At 34.3% G+C, this 13,607-nt stretch overlaps 1 protein-coding gene across 1 annotated transcript in view; it reads right to left on the minus strand.

Moving 5' to 3' along the window:
* LOC149805153 (endoribonuclease Dicer-L-like) overlaps positions 1-13,607 on the minus strand; it is a 69,049-nt gene that overhangs the window by 54,687 nt on the left and 755 nt on the right. The window contains exons 2-5 of the mRNA XM_089947892.1: positions 8,241-8,339; positions 3,854-4,016; positions 817-2,234; positions 166-267 (exon numbers count right to left, since the gene is read on the minus strand). Of these exons, the coding sequence (XP_089804018.1) occupies positions 166-267; positions 817-2,234; positions 3,854-4,016; positions 8,241-8,339 (1,782 nt within the window). The remainder of the gene's footprint in view (positions 1-165; positions 268-816; positions 2,235-3,853; positions 4,017-8,240; positions 8,340-13,607) is intronic.

Here is a 13,607-nt window from a genome sequence, read left to right on the forward strand (position 1 = left end):
TGTGACTTTTACTATAGCAAGGGCTGAACAAAAATCATTATGGACAGGCTACCATTAACCCAATACCATGATGAAACCATGTACCAAACAAGGAAGAACATTTATGCTCTAGCCACATAATGTAGGTCCCATTCTACAAAAAATAAAGGGAGTATTTTTCAGTACCTGCTCAAGGCCTTTGTACATCTTCAGATCTTCTTGGAATTCATCAATATATTCCTCCTCAACAAGCATCAAAAACTCAGCACCACGGGCACGAGCTCGACCCTGTTCAAGTTCAGCAATGTGGGTTAAAATCATATACTGTTTCCCTCTATGTAATGAAAACCTATCACCCATCAGCGAACCACATAAATCATGCCATCACAAAATGTTGTGACATTTATGTTCGATGCTATTTATTTAACTTGAAACTTCATGTGAACAGAATACACAGATCTGCAGTCCTAATATGTCATGAATCTTTGATTAGGATTAACTTGATATCACAAACTAAAATGAACCTTTTAAATAAAATCTCCAAATAATGAATTTCTTATAAATATCTCTTAAATATAAATATCTCTGAAATGTAAATATCTCTTATTAATTCCTGCTTGGAATATGTACAACTCCAACCTTTATGCAAACAAAAGTATTTCTAGAAACCAGAAATGTAGTGGCCATTATCATTTTAACATTTTTTAATCCCCTGACCACAGCCAACACATAAAACTGAGATATATAAAGTAGTAATTTTCATATGTGTATCACACTTCAAATGAATTCCTAGCCGAGATTAAAATAAATTATCAAAATTTATGATGTACTCCTTACCTTGGATTGACTGTAGGACCGATAATCTTTGGGTGGATCAAACAGTACGATCAAATTACATTTGGGAATATCAATCCCCTCTTGTACAACATTTGTGGAGACCAAAAGATTTAATTCTTGCATACGGAATTTTCTCAACACTTTTTCCTGCTTTCTCAATGCTCCGCTTCCTTTGGCAGAGCCTTTGGTCCCCTGTTTAGTAATATGGCTACTCCTGACAAAACATAACTGTTCATCCCAAGCACAGATCTCTTCAATCAGCTTGTTGAGAGTGTAGGCTACATATGGGTGATCTACAAATACCACCCCACAGAGATATTTATCCTGTTCACTATTAAGTGGATCAAATGGTTTGTCTTCATTTGTTGGGAGCTTTTTTACAGCTACATGGATGTGTTTCGGGCTCTTCAATATGAGATCTTCATCATCTTCTTCATCTGTCTGTGAGAAATCCGAATCATCAGAAATGTCAGAATGACTTTCCATGTCCATCTCATCAATTTCCTCACTTATAATGATAAAATCGGTGTCAGGGCGATACTTGCGTAACACTTCTACAAATTTTTTCACTTTTGGGGTTGTATATTTCAAAAGTTCATCAATATGGTATTCAGTCTCCTGGAATTTCTTTTCAAAATGTTTAGACACCATACGTAATTGAGTAGCACCAAATCGTAAAAATTTTTTGTGTAGGGGCACAAATTCTTTATTTTTGTCAATTTTTTCAATCTGACCTACCAGCATATCAGCCAGACATGCTGCACACCATGGTCCAAGGATACGTAAAATATTTAGGCACTCATTTAAGGCAGTTTTGGCAATTTGTTTAGGGTCACGATTGTCTAATTCTTCTGTTGGCCCTAAGATACATTCTTCTAAAAAATACAAAGCATGCTCCAAAATTTCCTCTATTTCTTCATAAACTCCAGTCCTATCCACATAGTCATCACATTCAATAACAAGTTCTTTTGGTTTGATGCCATATCTCTCTGAGATGACAAGGGTAAATGTTTCTGCTTTTGAATGAAGCTTTTCTTCAAGCAACAAAATGGCACTTTCAAGCTCCGATGGACTGCGTATCTTTGTAGACAGGACACTGGTGGTTAAACCTAGCAAACGAGGTTGCTCAGACTTGGGACATGCATCCATTCGCTTCATTAATTCATTGTACGGGTGGTTTTCAAGAACATGATGGCATTCATCTAATATGAGTAGACTTATGCTTGGGAATACGATGGCACTGCTCTGCAGTAGTCTGATGAAAATTTCTGGAGTGGTGACAACACACTGACATTGGTTGATTTCCTGCAGCCACTTGTCATGTGACCAGTTATCAGCTCCTATACCTGAAGTGTACTGGCCAACAATTAGATCTGTGTGATGTTTGATAACTTGAGCTTGTTGTTCAACCAGACATTCTAAAAGCAAAATTTAATAGTTCTGAGACTCAAACATGCTAAACTTTTTTTTTTGCTCAATGCATAGAATGTTTATGCAGGTTAAAAAGTGGATTGATATTTTGTCCACCTTATTATTATTGAAAGGCAAGATTTGATTTGGAACTTTGGCCTATGACTTGTTCCACTCAGTATAAAATCACAAAATTTGCACAAATTCTTTGACAAATTTAAAACTGAAAACAATATTGGCTGGAAGCAGTCCTCGCTGTGCAGTACTTCTTTACCAAACATACTGTACACATGAAATGTGATGCAACACATCAATGACATCAAATAATTTTCATTTTGATGGCCGACATAAACTTAACACAGTAAGTTTCAATCAGAATATTATTTGTTTGAAACAAATACTGAATTAACCGGAAGCTCATTGTGTTTTTTTATTATCATGTTACCTGGAGGAAAGTCAAAGCATATAAAAAGAAATACTGTAAACGGTTCTCGATAATAAAAACCAATTATTCCCAAATTTCACACTAATTTCTCATTAACTTATATAATTTTCAATATGACAATTCTATCTTAATTTTTATTAGAAAACAAAACGAAAGCTTTTAACTCTATTCAAGGCAAAACTTCCTGCCCTGCATTCTAGTGTAAACAAGATCACTTGATCCTGGGAGAATTCATTATTTGTTTTAATTGTAAAGGGTAAATTATGGCTCTTAAGTCATAATCACAATTTGCATAACTACATTTAGAGTCAGCATAATCCATTTGCCCAATTTTATACACTTCAACTTATAAGTATATCAGTTATGTAAGTTAAGCATGTGTTATGAAGTCCCAGATATAAAATCAATATGAAATGTGAACAACTATCATACTGTACAGTACAGACAATGAAGAGAACTGTTTACCTTCAGGACATGCCATGAAAGTTAACAACTGCAATCCACCTTGGTTAAGGCCAATTCAAACAATACAACTTAAGATTTTATATGTTGTGAATAGAGCCCTATAGTGTGTCACGAGTCAAAAAGATAGGTTGGTAGGGTACTTTGTACAATAAAATGAATAATATATCACCAAAAAGGCAAGAACTACTCACAGGGTTGTGACATGAGACATAAAGACAGGTTGAAGGGGTACTCTGTACAAAAGTACAGAATATTATATACATCACCAAAAAGGCAAGAACTACAAATAAGATTGTGTCATGAGACAAAGACATGCTGAAAGAGTACTTCGCTAAACAAAAGGAGAATACAAATAATTTCAAAAAAGCGAGAACTAATCGTGGGCCAGCAAGTCTTCTCACCTACCTGCCCCACTTTTCCTCAAGTGTACAATTAAACTTTGGGGCCTAAGTATAACCTGCAAAATTACTTTAACTATGAGTTGAAGACAATTGTTGGTGTAAAATATGGTTCTTCAATAATACTGCACTGATAAAAACATCAGAAGATGTTAATGAATATGTTAGACATTGTTAAACTTATTGCCTATTAACAATCATGGACACAAAAGATGTATTTAAGACACAATAAAAGATTTTAGTTGGGCATGATATGAAGACACAATACATTAGCTATCGACATGGAGTAGCTTGTTCCTAGAACAAAAATCCTGTATACCTGAGTTGACAAGGAGGACATTACATTTCCCACCATCTTTGATTGGTTGTCTGGTATTATGGGCCATCTCCTTTATCAGCATGACAGTAATGAATGTTTTCCCTGCAATCGATCCCATACACACAATAGTGTTCTGCTGCAGGGCAGAGTGCAGCAGCTCCACCTAGAGGGAAAATCAAAATAAATTTTTAATTTACTGGTCCAGGATGCGAGTCCTTCTAATGGAAAATTCCAATTAAATTGTAAACAAGTCTGTTTCTAAAATATTCTAACCTCAAAAAGCTATGTCAATCTCTTATTTACAACATACAATCATGGACAACAATTAGATATGTAAACATGTTGTTTACAAATGACCATTATCTTAAAATACAATCTGTAATCAGGGACAAAAGTTATGCACACAGTATAGATATACATAACAATATCAGTATCGCTAACTCCTTTGCTGGACCTATCCAAATGTCAGTCACATTTATGATATCGTAGTTATATGTACAGTAATGTCTGACAGAAACTATACCTGAGCATACAGAAAATTCTTCTTCAAACATTCCAGCTGAAACTTGTGACTTGACATGAGCAAGATTTAAATGTCATTTCAGATTCTAAAAACACTTTCATTACGAGAGTTTATTTCTCCATATTCAAACACCATCTGTTATTCCCACCATACAAGGCATATTTAATTGGCACAAGGGCAAAAGCCATGGCTGAACCAAAATCCACTTCCTACTGCATCAAATATGTCTTAAGACTATTTTTCAAGCTATCTGTTTGGAAAAGGACAAACACAAAATTATCAGATAATTGGCATTTTTCATGAAATTCCCATAAAAACATCAATGTCAGTGTTTTTCTTTCAATAATAAAATGATTTTAAAATACTGATGCAGTAAGAGCTTCCTTACCATTAATAATAATAATAATAATAATAATAATAAGAAAAAGAAGAAGAAGAATAATAACAATAATAATAAATAGCTTTCATAAAACAGCAAAGAATTTATCAAGTGTTTTTCCAGAATGCTGCTTACATTTCCTATTTAGCCAGGATGAAGAAAAGACTTCTGTTTCGCAGAAGCAGGAAGCTCTTTGAGTATTTCTCATTATTCATTTTTTCAAAAAGTAATCACTTTTCCAGCACTGTATACTTTGAATCAATCACTGTAGAGTCAGACTACAGTGCGAGGTTTTCTTTTGTCTGCAAAAATAATGGTATCCACTGTTCAGGATACAGTTATTTTAGTTGACAAGGATGCTGTAGTGAACTGTACTGAACAATAACCTCATCAAAGTATATGATGCTGAAAAATTGAATATAAATTATATATAGTAACTAATAAAATCCTGACCTGAGCATCTGTGATAATTACCAGTCTTTCCAGTCACTACTGGAATTTGAATTCTGCATACTCTTTTAATCATTCCACCCTGTATTTGAATCTACTGTATATATTCGCTTCTTAATTAAGTCAAACTGCAAACAACAAAGATCCTGATCTGCTGTAGCATAATGTGCCTGCAGATTAGGGTCTGTGTAGTTTGTTCCACTGATCTCTCCTAAAAAACTGCACAGACCCAGATTTGCCAGTGCATTATGCTAAAAAGATGACATTGCTTTGCAATAAATCCTCATCAAACTCCCTCATGTCCCCAAATTAAACCCAAAATATTTTGCCAATAATGGTGAATCTTGCATGGTTTTTAGTTATGAAAAGTTTATGCAATTTGCTGTTAAACAACAATAAAGTTATTTAAAATCCAACTTATGTACTAATTTACATGCAGAAGCTTCTGGTGCTCAAGAAATATACTAGTTAACAAATGCCAAACTCTAGGAAGCAAGCGAAATCCTAAACTTTGTAAACCCAAAACTAACCACAATCCATATAAAAGTATGCATATGTTTAATTCATTAAACCAAATGATTGTAAATGGTTATGTGAAGTCACATAAACAAGATCATAGTAGATAAGGAGATTAAGACACCTGTTAATTGATCGTAGGTGCCCTATAAATTGTTTTTGTCATTAGATTAATTACATATGCATGTGTTTTGATAAATCCCTTCAACAAGCATCATTCAGAGCATTTGAATTCATCATAGTTTAAATCCATACATGATATTTGGAGACACTTGCATTTTATTGTGTACCATATTTAGGAAAATAGTGCCAAGAATTTGGAACTTCTTGGTATTCTTCCCAAAAATATAACTGATTAATTTTGTTTGTCAGAATAATAAAGCTCAAATGTTAAGCATCATAAAATCTGCAGTGTTTCAGTGCCATGTGCAGATATAGTCTTATCTCTGAGTGATTATCAATGGTGTGGTTGTCAATAGCAACAGAACTGAGACTTCACTGTTTGACCATAATGCCAGGAGCATGTAAGCAAGGTGTCTTATCACGTAATCATAATAAGACAAAGGGCTTTAGCATGTAACGGATGAAAGTGATGGAGGAGTGTCCTGAATCTTTTGATCCTCAACTTGCAGTGGTAAAGTTTGTCAAAATTTCTTTAAGAAAAAGGTGAATGTACATTGCATGTTGCAGAGAAAGGAAAATGGTGTACTTTTAGCAAATTTATTTATTCCAAATGGAATTAGCTAATTAAATCAATTCATAGAGAAAAGAAACTTTAATCTCTTCCTCGGTTGCTTCTATGTGCCAACAAAATTAAAGAACAGTAAAGCCACTGAAAATTGTTAATCATGTAATATCACAATCTCAGCTGCCTTTCATCACTCTTTAATAATAATAAATAGTTCACAATGAATAAGAATTAGACCTGATGATATTTACATATCTGACAAAGCAATACACATATAATGCCAAAAAAGAAACAGGAAAAAAATGGTCTCATTATTGAGACTCCCATTTTCAGAGCTGGAACTCCAACTTTTCTCTGTGGAGAATCCTGGCTCATAACCATACTGTTAATGAAGTTTGAGAGTTAATACAATGAAGAGATTCATGAATTTATCCAATATTTTTCACATGAAAATGCAGTGAAATGTGCTGATTAACCTTTGATAAGTAAAGTTTCATCAAAATGTCAGTATAGGTTACAAAGTGACAGCGTAAATGAGAAAACTGTCACTGACTTACATAACATTATCCACTGTTGTGACTATGACCTTGAGACAGGGGATAATTCTGAATACATGAGACACTAGTCAAGTTTTTTAAAAGGCTATAAAGTCATTCAAATATCTTCACTGTTTTAAGAGGTATACCTGTATAATGAAAGAGGTCACTGATTTATATTTTCCCTAGCCATGACCTTGATGCAGGGGACACAGGTATGGTAAGTGGCACACTGTATGTCATCATATATAACTGATTGAACTTTCATTAAAATACCTTCCATGATTCAAAAGTTATATTAACAAGGACACATGAGTTAAATTTTCCCTTGATGTGACCTTCACCTTGAGGCTGGGGGCATGGATAGTAGTATGTGACACACTGTCTATACCTGATAGATAACTGTCTTAAGCTTCATTAAAATATCTTCAGTGATTCAAAATAAAATGCATGATAGTTATATAGGTCGAAGAACTGCATTTCATCTTGCTGTGATTTTGACCTTGCAACAAAGGGCATGGCTATGGAATGTGACTGTTTAGCATATTTAATTTGTACTGTGTTCTTGACCTTAGTCCATAATGAGGATACGGGTTTCGGCCAACCTGACTAATGTCATTTTTGTTAAAGATGTTTACATGAATTTGAGTTCAAGGCCTAGGATTTGATTATGACTTTAAAAAGTTCTGGAAATGAACTTGTTTACATTCTGCTGTAATGTTCCATAAAGATAATTTTTTCAGAAAATGCTATTGTAGTAATGGTCAAGTGGGTATATATATAATAAGAATGAAGTAAACAAAATTATTCTTTTTTATCTTAATATCAGACTTAGTGAAGCTGTTTTTAGCTGAGTTCAGATATAATTTGAGAGGAATCATTTATTTAAATTATGCAATCATATTACAAAGTGCTCACTGAGTTTTGGACTTAAACACTATTTTGGAGATTATTATAAATTCAATCAAAGAAATTCTGGATAATATCACTGTGATACATCAAGACTTGGTAAATCAACCTATTCAAGAATATTGGTACATCAGCACATCCATGACTTGGACTTCATTCGGAATACTCTATACCTTTTGGATTTGTGATAAAACTTTTAGGATCATTTGGAATTTAATTCACAATACTTCAAGTTCCTTTTAAAATTTCACTTTTACACTCTAGCTGAAATAATTTGTTTGTTGAATTTTATAAAACTTGTTGATTCTGCTTCTTTCTGTTGGTTAGTTCATGACTATAAGCAGGGGATATAAATAAATTATGAGTTTATTTAAGCTGCAGTGTACCTGGTATGTACGGGGAGTAAAGGTGTCAGTAGGAAGATCCTCATTGCGGAGATGCCGAGGAAGCCTCCTCACTGGGTTATCCTGTGTTCGGAAGACCATCTGAAAATAGAATTATTAAAATTTTCACATTATTTTATTCATGCAGTAGAATGCACTTAAGTGTACAAGACATACATGTGTTTGGAGAAGAATTTGTTTCCTTTCGTATTTGCACTATGAATGATACCAAATGAAATGAATACTTTTTTTTTACATCGGACAATGGTGCACTGTAAATTGTACATAGTCTTAACTCATTTGTATGATGAACAGATTCCACTAAAAACAATAGATAAAGGTAGCTGTCTGACAAACATTTTTGTTTATGAACAGCTTTTTAGAGTTCTTTGTATCCATGGCATCATAATAATTGATCATCAGATAAAGAAATGCCAGATAAATGAGAGTGGTCTGCAGCTTGATTCAACTCATTCTCTAAGTATGAATCAAGACTTCTGCATCTAGAATCCTGTATGTGCTATTGCATGAAAGCTGGCACCCACCATGTTTCAGAGTCAGAAATTTCAGCAATGGCCCTGTAAAAAGGTACATAAGCTGTGACAGCTAATCTTAAATTCAAATGTCACTGACTGTACGTACAATCGATTGACCTCTGAAGACGCAAACAGAAAGAGCTATAATTAATTAAATGACAGCTAATCCTTCTGTTGTTTTTTAAATGTACCAATAAATTTTTTTTGCTAAAACTTCAGAGAAAACTGATTATTTTTGAAGTACCAATCGCTGTGTATAAATACAAAGCAAATGGAAAAAAATCGCAATCAGAATTATATTCTGTCAACAGTGCAACTTTATCATGGGTAAATGAAAGTTTACCATTGCGTATTCATTGTCTCATCCTAAGAGTAAGCTTACAAAATTAACAGCATTTGGATTTAGTGCAAATTCATTAGACAATACAGTCTTTGAATCTGATGTTATACCTGACAGTCCAATAAAGCTGTACCGATGTCACTTTTTGCTGATTATGCCGATACCATGTATAGCCAATTATTAAAATTGCCGATAATGATTATGAGACCGATTATTTCAAGAAACTGCCTGTTCTACAGTTAGTGAAAGCACTAGCATTTGATTGACAAGTAAACCATGCCCTATTTTTGTTATAAACTAACAATGCCTAAAATAGGTGCAGATTTATATTAACAGTCCAAATGTGGTCTCAAGCTAACATACATGTGATAACTATTTCCCTCATTTTATATCCCACCTTATTTCTTATTGTTAACTCATATATGCAAATAAAACTCTTTACTAAATAACATTTATTCCAAATTAGTTTCTTGGGGGCACATATGCTCTGAGATATGTTTCTTCATTACTTCTTTTAATTTAATGATGGTAATCAATGCTTATATATATGGTACAATAATGCCAGGCACTGACTCATATAAGTTTCACTGGTGGGAATGAAGATCCAAGTTTGCTTGTCTACAAAAAATCTACAGCATTCAGCGTTCATTTTTGGGATTTAGGAAGCAATTCACTACAAGCGTGTAAAGTGCAGCAAAAATAAATTTCTGAACTCCTGGTTGACGGAGATGTACTTTGTGAAGTTAGCCATAAAGGGTGTGTGTGTGCATTTAATTCCTGAAGGCTTGAAATTGACAGTCGGACTATACGTCACTTATCTTACTTTGCAAAGTAAGATCATAGGGTTTAATTATTAAAATGTCATTAACTAAAGTTCCTTATAAAACTATCGTTTGGAAAATAATACACATAATATAGAGTTGCTTAATACCTGATGTTTCTATTAAAAAAACAAGGGAGGGAGAGATAGAGAGAGACTGTAGATGTCAGGAAAGTAGATATGTTAGATTTGATATTGCATTTATTTCAGGTGACAACAGTCATACCTCTGCACTAACTGTGATTCAGGATGCAAAGACCATGGAAGTAGTGCAAAACAGTCATGTAATTATTTATTTTGTAATATTATGGCTGTATTGCTTGTTGTGAATAAAGTAATAACTATCCCAATTTTTTGTCCAATTTTCATTGCCTATTACATTAATAGACTTAGAAAAATATTCACTATTTGTTCTGGTGACATTTTTTTGAAATTGGCAACAAAATACTAAGGTTAGTGATATTTTTGGCGACAACTTTTTAAAAGCCAGGACCATCCCTGCAGTCAGTATGGTATCATATGTTAACATAATTTTCTAAACATACATACATACATACATATCTACAGATCATGGTAGTAAAATACACAATATAGTAATATCCCCAAGCTTTCCTGCCCATCCATGTGTGCAACTGTAATAGTGTACAATTCCTCATCAGGGATCGTCCTGGGCTTTGCCAATGTCGCAAATTGCGATTTTTTTTCCTTATTGGCGACAAAAATATCCCATCTGGCGATTTTTTTGGCGACGTACTTTTTGGTTATTTAATTTGTACATACAATCATGGATTTGGACTGGATAAATTAAAAGGCAGAACGAAAGGAAGCCACAAACTTGACTAAGCAATGCATTGGAATCAATCTGTTACGCAAACGATCCTTTGTTCTTATTGACAACCCCATCTTTACAGTGCATTGTTACATCATAATCTGCTTATGCTGACATCTGGGCTGAGGACTGTATGCTGATACAGTCAATCATGCTACCACATTATACCTACAACTGACCGACTTCTGAAGACGCGAATAGAACAGATACAATTAATTGTATGGCTAATCCTTCTGTTTTTTTTTTATACATATACCAATACAATAGTTTTGCTGAACCTTCATAGAAAACTGATAACCTTTGAAGTACCGACTACTGTGTATAAATACAAAGCAAATGGAAAAAATCTCAATCACAATTACATCTGTCGCCAGTGCAGCATTTTACTCATTGATCTTTTCCTTTTGCCATCAGTCCCGTGTTACGGCTGCATCGACTTAAACTCCGCATCAAGAAATAGCAAAAAAAAAAAAAAAACAGTTTTGCATAATTAATAATAATTATTTATTTCTCAAAATACAGGAGTGAAAGAATCCCTAAATTGGGTGTGAATTTATGCTTATATATACGGTCCAGTATTGCCAGGTGTTGACTCGTGTACGTTTCATTCGTGGGAATGGAGATCCTATTTTTCTTGTCGAGAAAATTTATACAGCATTCAGTGTACATTCTTGGGAGTTAGGAAGCAATTCGCTATAAGCTTTGTGAAGATAGCCATGGGGTGCGGGGGGGGGGGGGGGGCTGCTGAGAGACTACTGGTGTCACCTGTCAGCACTGTAGACTGTGAACGTGGATTCCGTATGATGAACCTCATAAAAACTGACGTCAGAAATAAGCTCTGCATCTCATCTCTCGAGAATTTAATGAGAATCAGCATGTACAGATGTGAAAAATTAGACTTTGAAACTGCATTCAACAAGTGGGCAGCCCTAAAATCGCGACGGATCTTCATGTAACACTTTGTAACATTTTGTTAATGCTTCTTGGAATTAAAGTATTAACTAACCCATCTTTTGTAATTTTCATTGCCTGTTACATTAATAGACTAAATTAACACTTGGAAAAATGTACACTACTTGTTTTGGCGACACTTTTTGAAAATTGGCGACAAAATATTGAGGTTGGTGATTTTTTTTGCGACAGCTTTTTAAAAGCCAGGACCATCACTGCTCATACACCATTCAGGACTGATTTCAAACCTTGGAATACAATCAGGGATGATCATGCTGATGTACACAATGGCTCTTCTTCAAAAGTTCATGGAACCTGTGGTTTGATCAGAAAGATTCAAACTTATATTGTGACCCTTCTGAAACCAGCTTTAAGTAATTGCAAATCACTCTGTTCTCACTCTGGTGAGCATCTAATGACACTGAAGAGTTCGAGCAATGTGCTTGTATGAACTTGATCAATCAAATGGTGAAAAAACTTCAGTAAAAAAAATATGGACTTTCAGATTTGCAACTGACACAAATGGGCATTGATGTCTGAAGGGTAAATAATATACACAGCAATAGCTTGCTCTAGTAATACTTTATGTAACCCATGCTGGTGAAAAGATTATCATTTGCACTCACAGTGAATATATTTTCAAATAATGATTTTTATTTGCAAGATACTGTCATATAGTTAACCTGGATATGATACAGTCTTGGTTAATTTGCACCTTACAACCATATCATGCATGAACGGCTGGTGCCTCAAGCCATTGGTTGATATTCCCACCCACTCTCTTTCTCTCTTGTTTCTGATTTTGTTGGATCCAGTTTTTAGTCTGGTAACATATTCAAACCTTGGAGTACAACCAAACACAATTCATTTGTCTATATTCATGTCAATGAAGAATAAATATGTGTTGTATATTATCTGACATGAGCAATACATGCCGCAGTATGGATGCATATATGCCACATATGGAGTTCATAGACATAATTTATTCATCAATAAATTGCTCATGACAAACAAAGAGGAATACATGATAACAATATAAGGTTATTTTTGTTTCATTTTGTTATCAAATAAGCATTTTGTTTATCTGTGTTATTGCAATGTGCTGTGGCTGGGGTAGGTGGGTGGGGCATATTCAACACAAATATATTTCATTTCTAAGTCTTGAGACATGTGCCCTAGGTGAAGACAAGTTTCATCATAAGTTCTGGGACAGGAAAAAAATTAATTGTTTTATCATGCCTCAATATATGTGGTAAATAAGGTAGTTCTGTAAACAACGCTGTTAATGAATAATCAACAGATGAATCTAAAACAAACATCCTGTCCTTCTCTGAAGTTTAAAGATACAACAAAAAGTGACATCTAGCAGTTTCTTTCTGAAGCCGAGTAAAACTCAAGAATTGGAAATTGTATATGCATGGTAGTATAGTATGGGAGTTCTGTGGAAAATGTGGGTATGTGAGAAAGCTTGCCAGTAGCTTCTCGTGGGTCGGTGGTTCTTCCTCCACCATTAATACTGGCTGCCATGCATAGCCTATCGTGTGCTGAAAAATGGCTTTAAACCCCACAACAACAAGAAGACTGAGTTCTAGAATTATGTGGCATGTAAACTGAACATGATGCTCTCTACACCTTTAGTCTCTAGATCAGGGATCTGACCAGTGACCTGGTTTTATCAGTTAATTTACATCATATGTTGTATGTGGCTTTTTAAAAAAAAATCCTTTATCCTGCCAATGCCCTGTAGGAAGGTGCCCATGCCTGTTCGAGATCAACTAATGAACAGTCAATATATAGAAAACAACAGATCCATCCATTCCCAAAGATACCCTCTTCTTCTCTTTCAAAGTTGAATCCTTTTATATTGAGAGAAAAATCATCAGTATCATCATTG

The sequence above is a fragment of the Sinohyriopsis cumingii genome, chromosome 2 (genome assembly GCF_028554795.1).
Source record: "Sinohyriopsis cumingii isolate HCF-2022 chromosome 2, ASM2855479v2, whole genome shotgun sequence".
NCBI classification, from domain to species: Eukaryota; Metazoa; Mollusca; class Bivalvia; order Unionida; family Unionidae; genus Sinohyriopsis; species Sinohyriopsis cumingii.